We start from the raw sequence: 22729 nt of genomic DNA on the forward strand, positions 1-22729 counted from the left end.
TCACCTCTATGAAAATGTACGCATGATTTGAGCACGAGTGCTACATATCTGTTTGGAGACAAATGACAGAGGAGAGTTGGAGAAATAGTTTGCAGACTGTGGTGGATCCATGCAACCCTGCTGCTGACTTTTTAATGCATGTTAAATTCTGCTGAGGATGTGCATTTGCAGCCTGCATTGTTATCTGTAAGAGTACAAGCCCTCCAGCTTTTTTTTTTTGCATAAGCTTGAACATTTCTTGCATGAAAAAAATTTCTGAATTAATGTGAAAAGATGCAGTAACACCTATTCTGAACTGATTTGTTTCTGTTTTTCTTGTCAATCCTGGAAAGAAATGTGATGATTTACTAGTTGAAATGGTTTAGTATGGGACACTTTAGCTTTTGTCATGTTGTGTCCTTCTCATTCTTTCTTATGAGCTCTGCAGGGTCAACAAAAATCTGTCATCTTACCTCTTTCATTTCCTGGTGAACATCCCTCAGCGCTGTAAGCACCTGTTCCAGGTTGTCCATGACTCGTTTAATCTGGTTTCGAACCACCTTCCTGCTGCATCCAGCTGCTTTCTTCTTTGACTCCCCTTCACTCTTTGGTCTGTGCTGAACCCACGTCTGGTTCTGGCCAAGGACTGCAATGCGCTCTGAGCTTGGTCTCGGTTTCCTGGGGCCGCGTAGAGTTGTTGTACAGCCCAGAGCTCTCTGAGGAACCTCAGTGGAGAAGATGACTCCATTGAGGGGCCCGTTGAAACCCTCCACAGGTGGTTCCCTCAGTGCTGTCAGGTCTCTCTGGCTCTGGGAGTTCCTGCTCTGTTGTTTGATGTAGCTGAAGCTGGAACCGAACCCATGCTGCCTCTCTACCGGTCCCTGAGTGTCTGGGCTAAGCCAGCTGGATGAAAGGAGGTCTCTCTGGCGGTTGGTGGTATGACTGGTGTAGTCCCACACCTTCCCCCTCCTGTCCTCCATGCACACCACAACAGGCACCTTACAGTTTGGCTCCTCAGCAAGCAGTGCAGAAACAGGAACAGGAGGGGGTCCCACTACTAGATCATATTTCCTCACTGAGGTGCTAGTCTTGTCATTCTGAGAGTGAAGGGGGCTCAGGTGGCTGCTCTGGTCCCTAACAACAGTGTGGTTGTCCTGGGCAGAGGTGGAGCTGTTGACCAGACCCTGTAGCCTGTCCCCTGGGCTCTTCTGTGTGTTGATGTCTGGCTCTAACTCCGGAGACTGGTTCCACCTAACAGGACTGCCCTCACTCTGCTTCCCCAGACCCCCCGGCAGGATGTGAGGCCCCCTCAGCACCACCGGCAGCATCCTCGCCATCCCCACGCCATTACACCGAAGGTCACCCTTCTTCGCCCGGCCCTTTCCCTGGATGGAGAAGAACCCGATCCCTTTGGCTCTCTCCAGCGGGGTCAGGTTGTTTCGGGCCTCAGAGTTGGATTTGCACGGTCCATTGAGCCCCAGGTCACTGCTGTGGTGGGACTTCAGACTATTGCGCAGCCACGGGATGAAGTGAGGGGCGTGGGGCTTGAAGCCTTTCTGCTCCCCAGGTGCTGGAGCCCTGCTGTCGGAGAACATGGTGATGGATGATGTCCAGCAGCCTCACAGAAAAACGAAGAAGCGGAAGAGGAACAGGAGGACTCCTGAGACACAGAGAGCTTCCTCCTCTTTTTCCATGAATCTCCTCCTACCTTTGCCATTAACATAGACTCTATCCTCTCTGTCTTTAGTCTCTTTTCTCCTTCCCTCTCCCTCTGTTACTCTTTCTCCAAAACTTTTATCTGCTTTTTCCCTCCTCAGCTCAGATCCCACCCTCCCACTCCCTTTTTCCTGCTGAAGCCTGTTTCTGATTTAATCTCCTGGCTTTTTTCCCTCTTCGTTTCCCTCTGCTTCTGCTTCTCCTCCCACTACCCTCTTCGTTGTAGTGCTCTTGAGCCCCTCACCCCCTCATTGGGCCGGCCTTGGAGATGCCGAGGCCCTCTCTCTCTCTCTCCGTCTTCTCTCTCTGCCTGCCTGCGTCTCACTGGCTCAGTAGCACTGGAGGCTTTCTGTCTCTACATCTCTCTCACTCTCTCTCCCTCCCTCTCTCCCTTCCTGCCTCTCTCTCCCCCCCGCACTGCGCTGCACTGCCTCCTATCCTCGCTCTTTCTTCCTCCCACTCCCTCTCACTGCTCTAACTCCCTTTCTCTATTTCCCTCTTCTCTCCCCATCTCTCTCTTCTCCCTGTTACTTTCTGCTCTCATCTGAGAACCCCTTATCGTCCTCTGTCTTTGCAAATCTCTCCTCCTTCTGCTCCCCTCTCTGTCAGTCTCTTTCTCCCCCTCTATCCTCACCTCCTATTTGCCGGAGAGAGCAGCTGAACTTCAATCAAGACACCAGTATTATTAATCCGCTGTTAACCGGTGTATACCCACGTGATCCCCCCTGCCACTGTTCTCATCTGATTACTCCTTCCCCGGCTCAGCCCTTCACAATTAAATGGTGCTTAGGATACCAGAGGGGGTTTAAAGGAGTAGGGGAGGATGGCAGCAGGAAGGGATGGAGGAGGAATAGTAAGGGGGCATGGGGGCACATAATTGCGACCTACAAGATCAGAGATCAGCACCAGTTTGACAGAAACTATAAGCTGCCCGGCTACAAACAACAGCCTGCCTGTGGCACCGGCTCTCCCCAGCTTATTGTAACTGTCAGCAAATAGTGTCACGTTACATCCCAGTTGTTTTCTTGTTTTATTTTCTGCCGCATATCCAACTTCCATTTGTTCCAATTATGCAGAGACAGCTGCTATTTTCGGGTTTCTCATTCAAATTCCAATTCTTGGCTGTCTGGATTAGATTTCTCGTGTCTGACAAGCCCAGAGATGCCTCCTAGGTGCCTTTTCACTCAGCTGCGGCTGCACGGATGAGTCCCTCCCTCTCTGGCAGCATCCGAAATGAAAAGACGGCAGCAGAGCCACACAAAAGCCCTGACAGTTTGCTGTCACTCAGCAGCGAGACACTCAAGGCATCTGTCTTGCTGTTAGTCAGCATGGCAATCTATTCCTCTGGTGGCGCCCTGTTAAAATATGACTTCATTCACTGACAAATTCTACTGTACAGGTGCGTGAGGGGAGAGAAAACAGACACAGGCCTGGTGTAATCTGCAGGCTAAGAAGATTCCTGCCTACATGTCGACAGACTGCTCTCAGCCTGTAATGACCACTAGCCTGGATAAAAAAACAATAAAGAGTGGAAGTAATGGAGCAGCCACTATTAATCCTTTAGATCTTGCTTGTTCCTCACAACATACTGGTGCACACAATCAAAGTCTCTTTTCTGTGTAATAGTGAGAGCTTTCTCTTGTAATTAAAGCTGTAACTCTGGACGTGCCATATATCTACTTGTCTGCATGTTAATGTTTAAAAGGTTTCGCATAATGAGAACTTCAAACATCATTCAAGTTCGTTTATTTGACGAGCACAGTACGATGAAAAAGTAATTCAAAGTGTTGTACAGGGCGATAAAAAATAAATAAGATTAAAACATAGATACAGAAATACAGCGCGTGTGTGTGTGTGTGTGTGTGTGTGTCTCAAAGACCCTGAATTCACGACTCTTTAAAGACTTAGTTTTGCTCCAATCAGCCTCCTGCTTCGTGAGGTCCATAAATAACATGGCAGCAAAATACACAATCATTGCTCATTTCAAAGTCAATGTGGAATAATAAGTAGCCGTCACAGTTGCTGTCCATTTAAGGCTGACTGGGCAGCCTCTTGAGTCTGGTTGATTTTACTCCATCCATTATATTAATGTGCTGAATATGTGTGTGAGTGACTGAAGGACAAAAACAGACAGGAAGGGGTCTGAAGCAGGAGGGAGAAAAATTCCTTTTCAGTGTCTCTTACATGTCTTGTGCAAACTTTGCTTTTTGTCACCATCATGTAGTTTTCATTGGAGACAGAACCGTCGGGTTTCGGGGGGAAGACAGACAGAACATATGGCCTCCTTGTAACCTTGTCCACTGCCTCCTGTAAACGCTCCCTTGCTTTGCTTTCAGTCGTGTAACTGCCCATTGAGAAGCAGCAGAGCGTGTGTGCCGGGGACACTTCAGATGCATGCATGTGTGTGTTTTCTGAACTTTACTGCCATGGCAGATACAGTTTCCCGGTTGAGTTTCTTCGAGCAGACACAGACAGAAAGAGTGAGAGAGAGCGAGAGAGGGAGAGAGAGAGAGAAAGAGAGAGAGAGAGAGCGAGAGAACACACCGCTGAACACCTTACATAACTCGGTGGAAAAGAGAGATGTAAAAGCAGAGCTTTGAAAAGCAAAAGGCCTCATGTCTGTCAAAATTTCCTGTGCAAAATGGCTTTTAGTCACAGTGCGAATGCCTCAGGGCACTTGGGGAACTTTCTATAGTCACCTGGACAGAAGAAATGTGCAGTTTGGAAGGTATTATGTGTGTTCACACGATTGCATTTGATGTTGTATTTATACAAAGTGAAAATGAGAAGTTTCCTAGGAGCACAATGTTCTTTTTTTGCGGCATTAAATATGGAAGTGAGCAGATGCTGTCTTCCCTGAAGTGTCCAGTGTCATGCTGGCGATAATCCTCAGGGCTTCTGTGTGTGTATGTGTGTGTGTAAAGCACTCTTTTCCAGCCTCTCATGTATATTTTTGTGTTGTTTGCTTTTGGATTCCCCTCCGCCGTGCTTTTCATCCTTGAATAACACGTCAGTCAGGTGCTCTCTGAGGATTTGAGTGATTGAGGAAGAGAGAGACGTGGGGACACCAAGAAAGAGTAAAAGAGAGACAGAGAAAAGGGGAGGAAGACAGGGGGAGAAAAAAAGAGTTTTGAAAGACGTCTAACTTCGAAGCTGACTGTCATAGTTGTGCTTGCCAGAGGGGAGAGCACCTTTAAGCATACTGGATGAGTAACCATGTACAAGGACTACAAAAGCGAAGTAATACATAATAAGCAGCGCTCACTCTGCTCTGCTCTGCCAGCTAACGTACATGAGACCGGTGTTGAAAAAAAAAAGAAAAAATTTGGAAGTGCTCAAAAAGGTCAGCAAAGGTCTCGTGTAAAAAGGCTCTTCTTCTTTAACAGTCTGCACGCACTGTAATAAGATTTAGAAAGTATGGACGTCACTGTTAGACTGGGATGTCAACCTCAACACATGGATTTCCATAGAAATGAGGAACAAAAACATGACTATGTGGTGACTAAACTAAAACATGACAGAAGGTTTTACATACTGTATGTACCCACAGTTACATTCAGACAATAATTTACCTGTCTAGGTATCTGCAGCTGGGGAAATAAACCTGCCTCTCATTTATGCTGCAGCATAAATCAACAAACATATATTTCACCACTGGATTTTCTTTGAAAAGTACAATAAAGATCTCATCATAGAAATAGCTGCCATTTTTGTGCCTTTTCTTCTTTAGTGCCACTCATCTTTTGACAGCAATCCCGGTCCTGTTTCACTCATTAGGCCTAAAAGACATTTTCTCTGGCATCCGTGAAAAACGAAAATCTAGAAATACAGCTGTGTGGTGTTGTACGAGTGCAGAGCACTGCCTACTGTTTGAACACAATGCCCTGTGGTTTGTTTTGTTGCACCACCCAGAACTCAAACATGAGGGTGTTTGGGCCCATATTGACAGGCAGCCAGACTTTGCTGTGTTATGCCAAAACTAACTGCCTGTATCCTTGCAGGGATGGACCGTGATAATCAGGCTTGGTTTGTCCTTTCTAGCAGGGTTGTACGTGTGTACAGCCAAAAAAGCAAGAGACACATCCATTTGTTATATTTGATCCAAGAGAAAAGTGCGCTACAAAAGCTCTACTCAACTTTGTTTAGGTTCAGGTTAGGAAGTCTGTACCGCAAATCATAACTCAGTAATCTGTGCTTGAACACGAGTGGAAAGAGTAATGGGTCCTCTGCACGCTTCATCTTTTCAGCTCCCTCCTTCTTAGGATGCAGGACAGCTCCTTTGTAGTCACTTCATTATGTAGAAATGATAATTATGCCCCAGTGGAAGCTAGCTTCACCAAAATGTATTAGAGCCCTCGTTCACATCCACTGATAATCAAGTCGTGACTGTCATTTTGAAATTTTAATTTTCTGAAAGTGTTTGAGTGAGACACACAGACAGAGAAGAAAGTAATCAAAAATAATAAAACTCAACTTTTATCCGCCCGCAAAAATACTTTTACCACTTACACAACTACCCTAAAATAGAAGACGGCACAAATGAATCATTCAAGCTGATGTCAGGATGTTTTTTACTTTCTTTGGCATCACGGTTAAGTCAAATAAGAAGATAAGGAAATAGCGAGAAAACAAGATGTGAAAGTGCTGTACTCACATCAGTTAGTCATAGCTCTCTGAACTCGAGGGTGCATTTACTTGTTTAAAAAAAAATAAATAAAAATTGCATGTTGAGATAATGACCATTAGAGGATAATTGGGCACTTGGTACTGCAGTAGCCTTTCAAGTGTGCTGCAGGGAGGATCTGCAGACATGCTACAGGACAAAATTATCATTCCAAAGTCAAAGATTAAACTCAAACTGAATTCACACTGTTACTCATCCTGCTCTTGAAATTAAGCTGTAGCTGAGTTGAATGTTTAAGTTTAGAAAAACAGAAGCAAGAAGTCTTTCCGTCTTACTGATTTCCTGTTCTACCTTTGACCGCTGTGTGGGCTTGTGGAAAAAAATGACCCACACTTGAATTGTTTGTCAGTCAGATGGGTTTGTGTTTGCTTTCATGGCTTCCTAACAATGCCGGGAGCAGGAGGAAGGGATTTGGCCGGCTAAATCCAGGTCAGACATAGTCAGATTACCCTCCTGATCTGGCCAGAAAATTCCAACATCCAACATCCAAATGGGAAGACATTAATCAAGTGAGACAGAAAGACAAGAAATGTATTGTTTTAAAAAAGTAAACTGTATTATATTTGTTGCCTGGATACATTGCAGAGACACAAAAACAATCATATGTGCATAAGTGAAAATAAAAACATTCCACAATTCACAACAGTAAAAATGCAATGTGAAAAGTATGTTTCATTTGAGAGCTTTAGTAAAATAAGTGAGGCTGTTGCAGAGGTTTTTAATCTTTCTATTGTCATGGATTTTAAAACGAGGGAGATTTAAACTAACCCTGAGATGAGGAGGGATTGAAGAAAATGGCATCCAAAGACAATTAAAGTCAACTGTTTCGACGGACTTAAGGAAAAGGATTTACTTGAAAGCCTCCTGAAATGATGCGGTCAGAGTCAAATGGGAATAACAAACAAGAATCTGCTCAGGGAAGTCATCGAAGATTTAAAAAAGGGTGAAAATAAAAGGTGAATAAACCACAACAGCCACCACCTTTGTCTTAATTTTCACCATTAGCAAGGCTGCAATTATCAAGTGCATAACGTTTTCCTCCGGAAAAAGACTGCATTCTGAGCAACATCTTCTCTTTGGCAGAGCTGCTGTGGATGAAGTTAAAGTTTCAGCAATCCTATCTGGAAAAGCACAGCGCTTATTACACGGCTCAATTTCCAATTCTCTCACAGGTACGCACACAAACACACACACACACCACACACACACACACACACACACAGAGAATACAAAATGAGGCCGCAGCACAAAACAATCTCCCAGACAGGCTCAGTGATACAAAAAACACATATACAAAAAGGAAAGACAGCTATTATGTGAGGTTGGAGAGGGATAGTAGTAAGTATTCATATGCTCCTTTATAAGGAAGAAACACAACAACATCTTTCACTCCATTAAAGGACTTGCATCGCGCAAACAGAGATGGTTATCTCCATCACATTACATGAAGCTGCTGTGTGGTGGAGTGGCTGCTCGACAGAGGCAGGCTCCAGGCCATTATACCACCCCAGAGCGGGGAGCCATAATTGCAGTGGGAGAGTACAATCAGGTACTGTGTTTGTCTCTGCTCTAATCTCTATACCCTGCCTGGCCCTTTTCATAGACACCGAGCAGCAGTTTTCGTCCAGCCTTTCATCTGACTGCTCATGGGGAGTCTTTTTAGTTCAGATCTGTCAGAATTCAAACCAGAGTTTTAGTACTTTTAGGATAAACCTGAGGCAATGCTGATAAATCTGAAACACAGCTGACCCTGGGCTCCAACATTATGATGAGTGGTTTTCCAGCTCTTGTGCTTTATTCCCATCTGATAAAATGTCAGAGCAACCTTTGTACCTGGTGCCACATTGTGCAGCTTCTCTCTTGATGTGATTTTGACATTTATAGACACAAACTAGAAGTTTTTCTGAACAGATGAGTGTACAGTCAGTGAGATATTCGAGCCAGCGCAGAGACAATCAACAATACACAGCACAATCAAATTCCTTCACGTTTATGGTCCCCCTATGACCCAAATACTTCATCTTTGTTGTGGTGACTATAAAACAGACCATTAAAAGGAAAACTGGGTTTATAGGTGCCTTCTAAATAAAAGCCTGGCCTCCCGACAAAGTGGAAGTTTAGTGCATGATGGTGAGAGCTGTAAAATGCAGGCTAAGCAGGATTATTCGACTGCCATGCTTCACATGGTTTCACTGTTGTAGGGAAGTACAGTACAGCGCTTGATCAGGATTGAGTGCAATACTACTTTTAGAATAAACAAACAAACAAAAAAAATGCTTATTTATGTCCTTGGGTATTTGGAAAAGTTGGAAATTCACTTTCTTTCCTCTCCTGGTGCTCCCAGAAACATTTTCGTCCATTTAAAGGCACCTAACAGAGATATAACTCAAGGCCTGTGCCTGGATTCATGTCTTTTTGATTAAGTAAGAGTGTAAGCATAGTGCCCTTGGAATGGAGAAAAAAAATGTTTTTTTTTCCCCCAAGGCACAGTTGTCAAGGCTCCTACACCTGAATATACTGATAAGAGCATGAAGTTTTACATTCATTTAAGAAAAAAACTGCTAGGTTTTATTTATGTGAAATAACAGAAAATCAGGCTAGAGAAGAAACAGACTTTGGACTAACTAGCCAAGAGAATTTCAGTGTTACAGTAATATCTGAAAGGCACACGTGAACACAAACCAACAAATGAAAAATAAAAATGTTCCTGATTGTCACCTTAAAAAATAAATCCTACAAGATGGTACGTGAAGGGTGACTAGAGGTAAAGGCGCCTGATGACGGGGCAAGCAGAGGTCAGAGGTTCCCATCATCGAGCATCTTGTTGAGACCGTTGCAGATCCTCTGCAGGTGGGCGCGATAAACCTCCGAGGGCCCGTAGAGGGCGGCAAGGAAGTCACAGTCGGCAAAATGATTGAAGACGTGGTTGACTCTGGAGTGGCTCTTGGCTGTCAGGTGGCGTTTGATGGCCTGGTGCAGCAGTTCACGACACTCGTTCAAAATGGCGCTCATGACGCGGCGGTCAAAGGTGAATTCAATCTGGTGGAAACTGACTGCCGTCATGGCCAGAGTGTGGACTTTCTTTCTGTAAGATGACAAGAGAGAGGGAGGAGAGGCTGTCAGTTTCAAATTCTGACTGGAGCAGCAGAAGCAAGTAAAAATAGAAACTGCTGTCTTATGATTTTCTTTAGAAAAGTTTTACAACCCCCATATATCAGTTATAGTATTGTCCTTCGCAGCAATACATCTCCATGCTAATATAATCACCATTCTCCACGCTGTGCACTTATGTCATCTTCACATGCCTTCAAGCTGAGTTTTACTATTTTAATGGAAAATATATAAACTGATGTAAAAGTCAATTTCCTTAATTTGCTTCCATCAGCAGGCAAAAATGTTCCTGAACTGCAGTACTCCCCACTTGAAGCTTTTAAACAGGCTTGCATCCTTTTTGTTTCTCGAGAATTTTCACCTTCTGACACAAAATTTAACATTATTTTATTATATGGTAGGAGCTCTTCATTTAAGGCATTTTGGAAAATGCACTTATGTGCCTCCTTCCTGAGAGTTTGAGGTGAAGCTCCCTTATGTCTGTGTGTTAAATATGGAGTTGGAGGCAGGAGGCCAAGCTTAGTATAAAGGCTGAGAGGAGGGGAAACAGCTAATCCTAACACCTCTAAAGCTCACGCCTAACTCTTCTAAAGTACGTCTTAAGAACAGGACAGTCAAAAGTTGACCTGCTAGTGGCGCTATGGGGAAAGTCAGGGGATCAGCAAAGGTCAGTAGGTGCAGCTGGGTGCAGTGACTTCCTGAAGCCTTATTGACATGTTACTGAGCTTTACAGGTGCTGGCAGGTGGACTCTGGAACTTTGAACAGAGTCTGGCTAGCTGTTTCCTTCTGCTTTGTTTTCCACACTGTTAGACTATTCCTTCAACGACTCTTGCTGCCTACCTGAAGTTGTCCACTAGGATCAGCTCCTCGCTGCTGAACTGGTTGTTTCTATAGAGCACTCCCAGTTTCACCACCATCTTGATCAAGTTCTTGATGATCTTCTGGGACTCTTTGCGGTTGCGGGTGTACTCTTTGGTGACGCGGTACAGGTCGTCCAGCACTTCGCTGCTGGTGTCGTCGATGAAGAGGTTGGCCACGCTCTTGGTGGCCATCTTGCTCATCAGCTTCTTCTGCGCCTGCAGGGCTAAGCTCTTGGTGCTGAAGGAGTCCATGGTCAAGTCTAAGTTTAGATGAGATAGAGAAGGAGAGAAAAAAAGAGGAAGACGATCAAGTTAAATGGTTATACACGACAGTAGAAACATTTCCTTCCTGCAGAAACCTTTTTGAAATGCTATGTGACAACATTTCTGTTTGCTGGTGTTCTACATTTGACATGAAACTAGAAATGAAAGGAGAGGACCCTTTCCTTCGATTTTTGCTAACATTTTCTCATCTTGAAAGCAAAAAGGGTCAAACATATTACTCTGAATAGTGTGAGGTTATTGCAAATAACATCTACACTAATGCTGTATAAACGGCAGGGCCAAGAACTGTCCCCTTTATCAGATAATGAGCCATGGCAGCTGTCAAATTAGTCTCAGCAACCCTCTGGCTCAGAGCCTACAGGGTAGTTAGCAAAGAATGTGTCATTACGTGTGTAGGAGTAAAGTCAGTTACAGCATGATCATGCAAAGCAGACGGTGTAACCTGGACATCTCACCTCCTGAATACATCCAGGGAACAAGGTGTGGATGTGTGTGTGTGTGAATGTAAGCAGTAGACAGAAAGTGGCAACTCATTCACTGCACGCGTGCGGCTTGATTTATGTATGATGCTGTTTCAGTGCGTGTTTTTGTTTGTGTGTTGATGTTTGTGTGGCAAAGTGGGGTGACTCAGTTAAAAGCTGCACCCATGCTGGAGGCTCATAAATAGCAGGGGTCAGGTCTGCAGAACAACACATCATTTCAGTTTCAGCAGTCGTGTCTCAATGTGTTCTGCGGGTCACTTCCACAGGTTTGTACTTTCTGTTTTTGAAAAATAAAACATATCTATTTTCTCGTGCACCCCCCCCCATAACCTTCACAGATCTCCAAGGATAGCCTGGGAGTAGAGGAAAGTTAACAGGCAACAAAAAGCAATAAAATTTGCTACAGATTTTCAAGGTCTCTGCAGGATAAATTCTAATGATCATGGTGTTCCCCTGACTTTCCCTCTAGTGAAAGTGCCACAATCAGGTCAAAGTTTTCACTTATCTAGTGATAAGTGAAAACTTTGATCTCAACATTTACTGGATGGATTGGTAAGTGTGGTACAGATATTCATGGTGACTATACTCTGGGTCCTATTTACCTTAGTAATCTGGTAAAAACTTCTACGCTAACACCACCATGAGGTTGAAACTTCTTGCTTTTTTATTGAAATATCTCTATATATTGGATAGATTGCTATGAAATTTTTTACAGACATTCATGATCTCCAGAGGTTGAACCATTTTATCTCATGCTGCAATCAGGACAAAATTTTACTTTGTCTTGTACTTTGGTTTATTTAGACCAAATTCCAGCAAAACGTATGACTTTCCCATCATCCTCTGGTGTAATTATAATAATTATACTTGCTGGCATTATCATTATGAACATGCAAGCATTTAGCTGAAGTTGAAGTCAGCTGCAGAAAATTAGTCTTGTTGTCTGATAACGACATTAACTGAATATCAAAACTGATTCACATTTATTTTCAATCAACTAATCAACTTATAGTTCCAGTTATACATTACAACAATAATTTATTCCCAATATTGTCTGCAGAAGTTTAGAAAACTACACGTAAACAGTCTCCTTCAGTACAGAGTTTAGATTCAGCTTCTTCTAGTATGTAAAATGATACTGTGAGGCCAGTGAACAAGGCAAAACCACACTAACACACATGCACGTGTTAACAGTAACTGACTATTCCACAAAGAGGAAGCTGGAGAGAGGTCTAGTATGAGGAAGGACTTTTCACTCTTTCCGATTTACATAAATGCAGTATATATTATGATTTATCGGATATTGAGCCTCAAAATGCAGCATGTATTGAAAACTGCAATACCCAAAAGCTGGCACTGAATATATGCAGCAATTTGTATTCTTGTTCTTTCTTCTTTACAATTTCTGATTTAAATGATAATTTTGCTAGTTTTAAACTACTTTATTTGCTCTGGCATGACTGCTTCTGTTTAGAAAAGATTTAATATCTGAGAAGTTCCGTTTCATTTGTTAGATGAAAAACAAATTTTATATGAAAAACACGTTTGCATTTCTCAAAATAAGGTATTAAAGTTATCTTTTGGTGTCTGTACCCACCGGTATGAAAACGATGCCTTACACATGGAAATACACATGCAAATAAGTAAAGACATTTCTTCACCTCAGGAGAAAAAAATAAACATAAACAGGCTCGACAGTCAGGCCCTATTTACCTGATATATCTTCCTGTCACTGACATGCTAAATGTAGCTTAATAGGTGTCTGCCACAGTGAAAACAAAATAATTATATTTAAGCAAAATGTCCCATTCAGATCACAATAAGGGATTAATCCTCCACATGAAAGTAACCCTAAAGCTTGACTGAAAAGCTGTATGATTGGCAAATTGCCTATCCACGTGCTGGAGAATAATAAAAATCCAAAGCAGGAGAGATGCTATTAGTGCAGCAGACAGAATGAATGGTGACATATCCCTGCTGGGCGACTTGTGATTTTTACTGTTGTTGTTACTAGAAGGCAGTGCGTCTGCAGCTACAGTGTGTGACTTTCATTCCTCTCTTTCTCTCTCTCACTGCAACGCCTCTCCAAGAATATCAATAAGACTCCTTGGAGAGAGAGTCAGCAGGATGCTTCCCAGGGAGGAGACACATGAAGACAGGGAGAGCAAAGATAGAGGCAGAGAGATATAAAGAGAAAAAAGGGACGGGGTGTGTGTCATACATCAATTCTGAAACATCGGGGAAATGTAGGTGCTGAATGAGAGGTCATTTATATACTGTCTCATGCTGAATCTAGTTCTACTCCCTCTCTTGTTGCAGGTGCTGGACGTTTACTCGGGCCTCTCGCTGTGCTGATCAAGGATCACTGGCAGATCCCCATCGAACGTTTCACCATGATTGTAACTCTAAAGTTGCCAAGCAGCACTTGATACTGAAAATCCTACTCTGATGCAACGTGTGTGAAATAGGTAACAAGGAGAAAGACACTAATGATCAAACTCTGAAAAAAATAAAATCAAATAAAACAAACAGAACTTGAGAACTTTATTTCCATGTGAAGGGCAACTAAAAACAATCACTTAGCCCTGCTGACACCCTCTAATCACAGAAGTCCACGAGAGGAGAATTGCTTATAGCAACACGAGCAACACAAGCCTGCATTTACCCCTCTCTCTTCCTCTCTGCGCCTCTGCTGATGGATGTACAAGAATTTAGAAGAGTGTGAATGGATAATGGGCACACTAAGAAAAGCAACCTCTTTCTCTGATTCGAGGGCGATTTCATAGTGCTCGTTAAAATCCACTCTCGCCAGGGACCAGAGCCATCATAGCTGTCAACTCTGTATGACCAACAAAAAAAAAAGGGGGAGGGGGGGAGAGGAGGGGAAATGAATGAAAAAGGAAGGAGCGAGTGAGAAGGAGTCTTTTATATCCACGGAAACAAACACTTTAAACGTGGTTGCACTATGGACTGTTTGTTTGATATTTCACTTAGAGCTGAAAACAATACAGACCCTGGGTACTCTTATCTTCAGGATGGAGGGAGATCTTCATTGTGGCTCTTGCCTCCTCCCTTCCATCTCCCCAAGGCAAGACAACTAAAGGCCTCATGAAAAAAGGTCCTCAAGGGACAAGAGCTCAGAGCGATGAAAAGGTTTTTGATCAGGGAATCTTTTTTATTTCAGTGACTTTGCAGCATGAGAGTGGTTGGTGCCAAATCTAAGTGGCCTGTGAAGTCCAGTGCCCATGGACAGCCTGGCCAACCCTGACACAGCGCCTCCGTAGTATATATATATAGATTTTAACAGATTTAAGGCAGAACAAGACGTGACAGCAGCAAACACTGTGGTGTGTTGTTGCAAAATATACAAGCCACAGTCATCACAGTACACAAAAAACACACAAACCAACATCTGCACACTCACACGTATGCATGCTCATGACTACTCATGGGCCCGGCATGCTGAGCAACTGAAAATGAAATGAAAAACAAAGACAGACTGCAGCAGCCAACAGCTCCTCAGCATAATTACGGCAGTTAGACGAGCTACAAACTCATCAACTCGCTCACAACAAGCCAGCATACATTCACTCACAATGACAACTGTGCAAAAGCTCAGCAAACATGACGCGTGGAAATGAAACCGGATCCTACACAGTGCTGGATAGATGTCTTGTGACACTGAGGGAGCCTGGGTAATATACCCAGGGACTCTCTCGCCCTCCTATAGGTGCAGACAGCGCTGTCAAACCTGTGTGACAGCCTGGCTGAGGTAAAAAAAAAAAAAAAAAAAAGAGGCAGTGGTCACAAAGAAATAACCTACACGTCCTCTCTAGTCCTTTGAGGATTATTGAGGCAGGGTCAGATGAAGCTGGATAGGCCCTTTATTATCCATGTTTCATTTGCTTTGCTTCTTTGGGCCTCAGGGAAGGAAAGGCTGGTGTCTGCGTTGGGGACGCTTCAGCCAAAAGCTTTTCCCAATTCATTTGAGGAAAAAGTGGGATGAATATTCCTACTGTGTGTCATTTTCATTTAGTGTCTCTGTAATGTGGCTGTTGTCAAGACCTTTGAGAGTGATGCGGTGAATAAGGTCTGCAAATAACTGACTTTTATATCTTACAGCCTACAACCGAGACACATGGTGCAACTAATTCGAATGTCACTATATAAGTTAGATTTACTCATGAACCAACCATCAATAAACACTTAATTGCTTTCTTCTCAAATGTTAGAGGAAAATATTGATAGCATTCTTGAATCCATCCATTAAATATAAGGCTATAGCCAGCAGCCAGTTAGACTGAAGACAGAGGGGAAACAGCTAGACTGGCTCTGTCCAAAGGAATCAAAATCCAACTACCACCACCTCTAAAGCTCACTAACTGAAATGTTATATCTCGTTTATTTAGCCCGCACAAAAACCGTTGTGGTTTAACAGGAGGTAATGTGCTGGATTTCTTGCCTGGGAGCAATGACTTTGAAGAAACAGTCAAGCACAAAAGCTAAGCTAACCAGATGCTGACTGTAGCCTTATTTTTACCAGACAAATGTGATAGTGGTATATATCTGACAAGGAAAAATCAATCTTTGGCTGGACTGTTCACAACTCATGTCCTCCACACTAAAACTATACACTGTGAGTAAACACTGTTTCTTTTTAAGTATTTGAATACAAAAAATAGTTGAGAACCACTGGTTCACCCTTTAAAATGTCAGAGGGTGTAGTGAAAATACATCGTCACAATTTCAAAGACAACTTGAGCTTATTCTGTCCTGGCAACAGTCCAGATCCCAAAGACATGCAAATTACAATTTAACAATGTAAAACAGGGAAAAGCTAAAATTCACATTGGAGAAGCTGAAAACGGCAAATGTTTTGCATTTTCCTTGACTAACAACTTAAATAGCATTGATTACTATTTGATTTTGATTGATTTATGTGTTTCAGTACTATTTGATATTTTCTGAACACCTGAAATTGAACTTCCTGTGGTACTCGTCACCTGTATTGGCTCATCAATTCATAAAGCCAAAAAGGAAATACAGGAGTCAACACAGACATTCCACACATGCAACCTGACATAAACATGTATTTGCCTCCTGGATGCTCATATTTAGGGTTAATCCAACCTGCAGTTTGAATTTTGACCATACCACGCTGACCATTAGAGCCCTGACAGATCTAAAGTCTGGTGTCACTAGGGACACTGAGCAGGATCGAGGATGCAGCCTCTGTGTTGACTGTACTCACTTGTCAGTCAAACTAAAGCTGAGGTGTGACAGGTGAGAAGGGCCAGAAATTAGATACACCTGTAGCTTCCACCCACTCTAAACCATACCATCATGCCTCATGAGGAAGAAGAGGCCATAGCACCCAAAATATCACCACTCTAATACCTGCTGCCAATTTAGACAGCTTGGTGGATTCTGATAACAGCCAGCACAAAAAAACCCAATAAAGAATGTGTTTCTACAGTGCTTGGACACCACAAGTTGCTAAAAAAGCTCTGGCAGAAATCGCAGAACTTTCCATGACACTTCGTATTACCAGTGATTGGTTGATGGAAGCAGAAAATGTCACGACTTTTATGCTCTTCAGGGATCACTAGTCACATGGATTGGGGCACTGTGACCCTGAAAGAGACTTCTCCATCTGCACAGAAAATCTTCACTGCTATAGGGACAAAACGATCACTGAGAGCAGATCTGTATTCTGCTGTGTACTCTAAATACCACGTCAATATTTATTATTTACTTAAGTATCCTTTTCTTATTTCTTCCTTGATTTTATTCCATTTTCAAATGCATAAACCTTGTCGAGCCAAATGTCCGAGACACATACCATGTAACTGAGACGTCCCTGGTTTGAGTCCAGCCAATGACCTTTACCATATGTCCTTCCACCCCTCTATCCCACCCCTTTCTTATCTCCCACTGTTTCCTGCTGCTGTTGACTGTCCAATCAATGCAAAACACCATAAGTAGAATATTTTAAAAGCTCAAAACAGGTCAAAAAGAAACTTCAACAATTTATCTATTATAAAAGCAAATCATCCCATTTGAGAGGCTTGGATGTAGGAAATGTTCAGCAATGGATTTTCAAAATACTTTAGTTGCCTTTTTTTTGTCCATGGACTATTGTTTCAGCTCTGACACATAAAACAATTAACCCACAGAGCAATAACATATAGAGCTGAATCAACACCTCTCTGTCACTGTGCCAACACAGACTAAACATAATAAATGTCACAAAGGTAGTATTCATTGCAGGGCTGTTGAACTGGATTGGGCGATGATGTATTGTGTACACACACTCTGGACACTCTGTATTTGCTTTGTTGCCTTGTGGTAGAACTCCCACAAATAGAATGCAAATAAAAAACAGCTAATGTGTGAAAAGGTACAGTCTACGGTACCACTGTCCTCCTACCTTTTCAAATGCCAATTACAATAAAAGCCTGACAGCACTGCACAGATGCCTGAAAAACGACAAGAAAATTGTGGTTTGTTAAGAGAAAGTTTAAAAAAACAAAAAATAAATTAAAAAAAATAAAAAAACAAAAGCTTCTTGATCATGACCAAAAGCATCACGGATGTCATTTTAACGAATTCTTATCAGGAAATCTTGAATGAATGAGAAAACTTCTTTCTCCACCGGTTCTCCCCAGCTGTATGATATAATCCGTCTCTGATTTGAGAAACAATAGAGAGTCCTGGTTGTTATATAAGGTACATCCGTGCTTTGTGTTCAGAGAGGACGAGCAACCACTCAAATGAGCTGTACTACTGGAACCACTCCACTGTTAGGGAATCAACGGCAGGATTTCAGGACAACTGAACGCTGCAATTTCATCTTTCATCAAGTTGTGTAGTGTTTGTCTCACACTTCTCTTGAGATGTTGCATAACAGAGGAGGTGCTGACTGCTAATAACAGAGCCAGAGCGGGGAACGTTGTGCGTGTTAACAATTGTATATGGCAGCAGTATGAGTCTGTGTAATGGTCTCTTTGTACACACACATCACACTCATCTAGTCCAGTAGCTCTGACATGAGAGCCATAATTGCGCCCCCAAACAGATGCAACGCACATATGGGCACATACTACCAACATGCTTTGGATGCAGTGAATTTTTGCATGATGGTTCTGTGCTATCATGTTCTCATCTTCCCACACAGTCATCATCTGTGAAGACGTGTGCAGATCTGCTGAGAAAGGAGGCAATCAGTGCCTTTCGCTGCACCATGCCCCATCCTACCCTTTTTTAACAGTTTTCTCAGATCTGCCAGAGCCTGCTGAACAATTAATAATTAACACATCGGCATATAATGGATCGGGGATAAATAATTCAGCCTGCCGATTTGGACTAAAATAGACCCGAGGCTAGGAGGACTCAGCTACAGTGCAACAGGTTGGGGCAGAGATGTGGGACAGGGATAAAGGGTGGGCTATCAGCACATACAGTAAGAGACAGTGGCTGCTGATAATGTTAATTTAGGAACATCAGTCAGTGTTACGCATGTATAATAAGGCTGGGAATACAGTAACTGCTGTGCTGCCTGGGGGCCAACACAACACTCACTGACAACATTTGTTCTAGCATTAAAATTCATAAGTGGGTAGTTATTTTATGGTTACAACTGAGCTGGTTTTGAATAACACATCTGTGAATAGAGAAAGAATAATAATTAAAAAAAAAGAAGAATATAAAGGCCAATCCACTCTCAAGTGCCTGCACTTCAATTGCCACATCTAAGTTTTAATTACATATTATTTACAATATAATTAGCATCTTAACAGCGATGCAAATAATGCAAGACAAGAATCAAGGTGCTAACTGGCGCTTGAGCTATGACTGATGTCTGGGCCTATGACATTTTAATTAAGGCCACCATAAGAGCAGGGCACATTATGACTAATTTTCCTCACCTCAAGCCCAGAGAGCATAATTTGTTAACTCAGTATGTTAATGGAGTGGCAAATACCAGTGTGCTTGGCTGCAAGAACAGCAGTGGAGGGATGGAGATCAGTGAAAACAGAGGGGTACCGATATGAGAGGACATGACTGTGACTAATACATGACTCAAGTGGGATCTGAAATGAGACTAGTCTATTGGCAGATAACACCATCCCTCACTCTCTCTATTTCAAACAATGCCATGATATTTGCAGGTCATGCGGCTCTGCTCTTTCAGACAAGGCCACATGCTCCGAGTGTTTCAGGTTTCCAGGGAAACTGGAGGCCACCTGCGTGTACGGCTGAACTTTACAGCCTTGTAAAAGCAGGTCAAACACCTCTCTTGTCTTGTCAATGAGTTACCATGGATTCTCCTCAGCAGGAACAACAGTGTCTCTAGCACCACTGCTGCAATTTCAAGCTCTGCCCTTAATAACACTGCATGGGGAATTGTCTGGCAACATGACTGTATTGTCCTATTCTAAAAGACACTCAGAGGAGGGGATCAGCACATATACAGTTACACTGAAATGTACATAGATGAGGCTCAACGGCCTCTGCTTAATCCTTCTGGGAAGTTGTTGTATATTATTATTTATTGTCAGTCAGAATCATATTGTGCTGAAACAATGATAAAGCCGTTGTACTCATTAAAACCAGTCATGGATGAAATCTAAAACAAATGGACTTTAGTTGTACTTCTATTGCACTCCCACTATCCTTCCATGCTGCCCAAGGCAATGGGCGCCATTTCGATCATTTTAGGGCTGTAAATGACCATTACTATTATCAGTTTGATTGACAGACCAACCGCCCCAAACCCAGAGATACTCAATTAGAAATGAAGACTCTTTTTCTTTTTAAAAAAGGTCACATGCCAGAAAGGTAGGGAACCACTGCTTTAGCCTATAAAATGCCATTTAAGAAGACTTCAAATGGCCAATTATCCAACCAGCAGTTCAAAACCAAAAGATATGCAATTTACAAGGTTATAAAACAGAGAAAAGCAGCACACTCACAACTGAGAATTTGTGACTGTTTTGTTTTTTTAAACAATTAACCAATTATCAAATTAGAAGGCCATTAATTTTCTGTCAACGGTTTCAGCTCTAAATAACTGATCCTGTACCTTAATATATAATATTAGTAGATGATTATGTATGCACAGTATATGTTGAGATGAAGTCCTGCCATTATTCTATATTAATTTTGACCTTGCTTCGGCTCACTGGTCCTCAGCTGATGCTACCAACAACAAGCACACAAAGGAAAGGTCTGGCAACTAAAACAGAATAGGTTGAAAAACAGCACTTTACTTCACCACTGACACAGCTAATGCAAGGAGAGAGGCAACTCCAAGTCCTAATCCAAAGCCATAATTCATTTGACATGTCTGTTGAGGCTATGCATGATAATGTGCGCTACTACCTGCCAGAGCCCTGGCTACACAGTGAAGCTATTCATCCACACTCAAGCCTTGTTCTGGAGAGGAGCTTTACAATGTAAACACGGCAATGTGTTACAAAACATATCACTGTTTGCAAAACATATGCCTTCACCTTTTTTTCCGTCTTGATTTGCAGTGCATTACAATGCTTAATAGGTTTTTAAAAAAGCAGGGACAAATCAGTTTCTTTATCTATCCTTTTTCCTTGTTCCTCCACATTTCCTCAGTTTCTTGTTAGATGGTAAACAGGAAAGGCATTGTAAATTCCTGATAAATGCAAATATACTGTTCTTTAGAAATACTGCCTCTGCTGACCACATGATATGCACATTCTCTGGATGGTCTACAAATTGTTTTAACTCTGATCCAATTTCCGTAAAGCTTAGATGACAGAAATGTGTAATGGTAAACAAAAAAACAAAGTATGTTCACATTTTTCATTGCAGTTCCTCATGTCACGCAACAAACATGGTCCAAATCCCCTGAACTTAAAGTTGGATGATAATGGTGCAAGTGGGTGTGCCGCCTGACAAACTACTCCATTTTCCAACCACTGGTTGCACATAACACTATCCATTGTTAGCCACACTGCAGTGTTTCTCAAAACTTATCAATGACTAACAAACCTATGTGGTAATCCTAACTGCTGTGGTCACCCACACGATTTGAGAAACTTAAAACTCTTTGTTCAATTCATGACCACAGTGCTCTTTTCATGTTCTTATCATTTGTGTTCAGTTGCTGAACGCCAGTCTGTTGAACTGTGACCAACTAAAGTGTCAGCCAGTGAATTCTAACACTGCCAGCGTCTGTCACATTACGTCTATATCTGATTAATCATTTTTATTATTAAAATAATCACCCACTGTTGCCTGCAATGCCCTTGTTCACCGTACGTGTTGAAACCATGTTTGTTGCCAGCCGTTGCTAGCTTTATCATCAAAATGCTATATTTGAATCTCATCCGAACCGACGTGCCCCGAAAAGATTGACCGTTACTTCCGCTAACTTAGTACTGAAAATACAACCCCGTGAAAGAAAGACAAGCAGCCAAAACAAACAAAACCGAGTCTTTATAACTTCATCTTTGTCCACTGACAAGAAGAAAGCTTCTCTAAAATTAACTTAAGCATAGTTTTAGCCGTCAAAATGACTCGGGAGTGATTTGACCACAGGCCTCCTGATAAAAGATGTGAGCGTTGCCGTGGCCGTTATTGGCACTTGATGAGATGTTTCATTAAAAACTGGTCGCCCGTTAATATCACCAGCGACATGTTGGACTCACCTTCCTCTGAGCTCAGTGTGGACACGGGAGGGTTCAGCCAACAAGATGACAAGTTAATCTGCACAAAATCTCTCAAGTCTTCATCCTGGCAGCGCAGGGAAAAGTCGCATGTTTTTGTTTTGTTTGTTGCGCTTGTTTTGTTGGATCTCCTCGATGTATAAAAAAAAGCACACGTCCTCCTCGCGCAGCTCCTTTTTTTGTTCTGTAACCGTGTATCAGGCACAGATGTGTAAATTATTGAAAGAGTGTTTTCTTCTCTCTACTGCTGTGAGATCGGTTACAAGAGTTTGTTGTAACACGATTCCCCTCCTTGTAAAAAAAAAAAAAAAAAAAAAAAAAAAAGTTTCAAACTTGAGGGGGACCTGGAAATCAACGGATTGATGGTGGATTGGACCAATGAAGGAGCAACAAGGGGGAGGGCAACAGCCTAATCAAGCCAAAAGAAAGGACCGTTTTACAGCCAGCACATTCCCTGCCCCCATTAGGGTTTCCAGTAATTATCCTTGTCCAGTTCACAGTCCCAAGGCTGAAAATTTCCCAGAGGAAATCGTGTTAAGGGAACAATGAGCAGGAACTGTGGAGAGCAGTTTTTCTGTCACGGACAGAATGATATGTTGGCTTGTTAAATTACACACTTATGAAATACATGTTTTGTTTTGTTTTGTTCTTGTTTTTTTTGTTTGTTTTTATTTATTTTACTTTATCACCATTTGCAAGACACTAAGTTTTGTATTTCGAATTCTATTTTTTAATTCGTTTTGAGTGCAACTGTGCAACACTGTGTGTGTGTGAGAGAGAGATTTTGTCAGCGGATGTTTTTAGGACGGGGGAAGTTTTTCCTCATCTGTCTAACGGGGAAACAGGAATTCCCAGGGTCAAAATAGCCTTGTCGCAATGCATTGTTATTTTCACCGGAGTTTTCT

At 42.3% G+C, this 22729-nt stretch overlaps 1 protein-coding gene across 1 annotated transcript; it reads right to left on the bottom strand.

Moving 5' to 3' along the window:
* Nucleotides 1–6911: 6911 nt before the first annotated feature.
* Nucleotides 6912–22107, bottom strand: tnfaip8l1 (tumor necrosis factor, alpha-induced protein 8-like 1). Its single transcript, XM_041040934.1, has 3 exons — nucleotides 21807–22107; nucleotides 10332–10611; nucleotides 6912–9464 (listed from the first exon to the last, which is right to left on the bottom strand). Exons 2-3 carry the CDS (start codon nucleotides 10601–10603, stop codon nucleotides 9176–9178), a joined length of 561 nt encoding a protein of 186 aa, XP_040896868.1. The 5' UTR covers nucleotides 10604–10611; nucleotides 21807–22107; the 3' UTR covers nucleotides 6912–9175.
* Nucleotides 22108–22729: the final 622 nt, after the last annotated feature.

The sequence above is a fragment of the Toxotes jaculatrix genome, chromosome 6 (assembly GCF_017976425.1).
Source record: "Toxotes jaculatrix isolate fToxJac2 chromosome 6, fToxJac2.pri, whole genome shotgun sequence".
Lineage (NCBI taxonomy): Eukaryota > Metazoa > Chordata > Actinopteri > Toxotidae > Toxotes > Toxotes jaculatrix.

Coding starts and splice junctions, on each gene's coding strand:
- tnfaip8l1 (XM_041040934.1), bottom strand. CDS start 10,603: ATGGACTCCTTCAGCACCAAGAGCTTAGCCCTGCAGGCGCAGAAGAAG. Junction 9,465..10,331: donor ATCCTAGTGGACAACTTCAG/GTAGGCAGCAAG, acceptor GTCATCTTACAG/AAAGAAAGTCCACACTCTGG.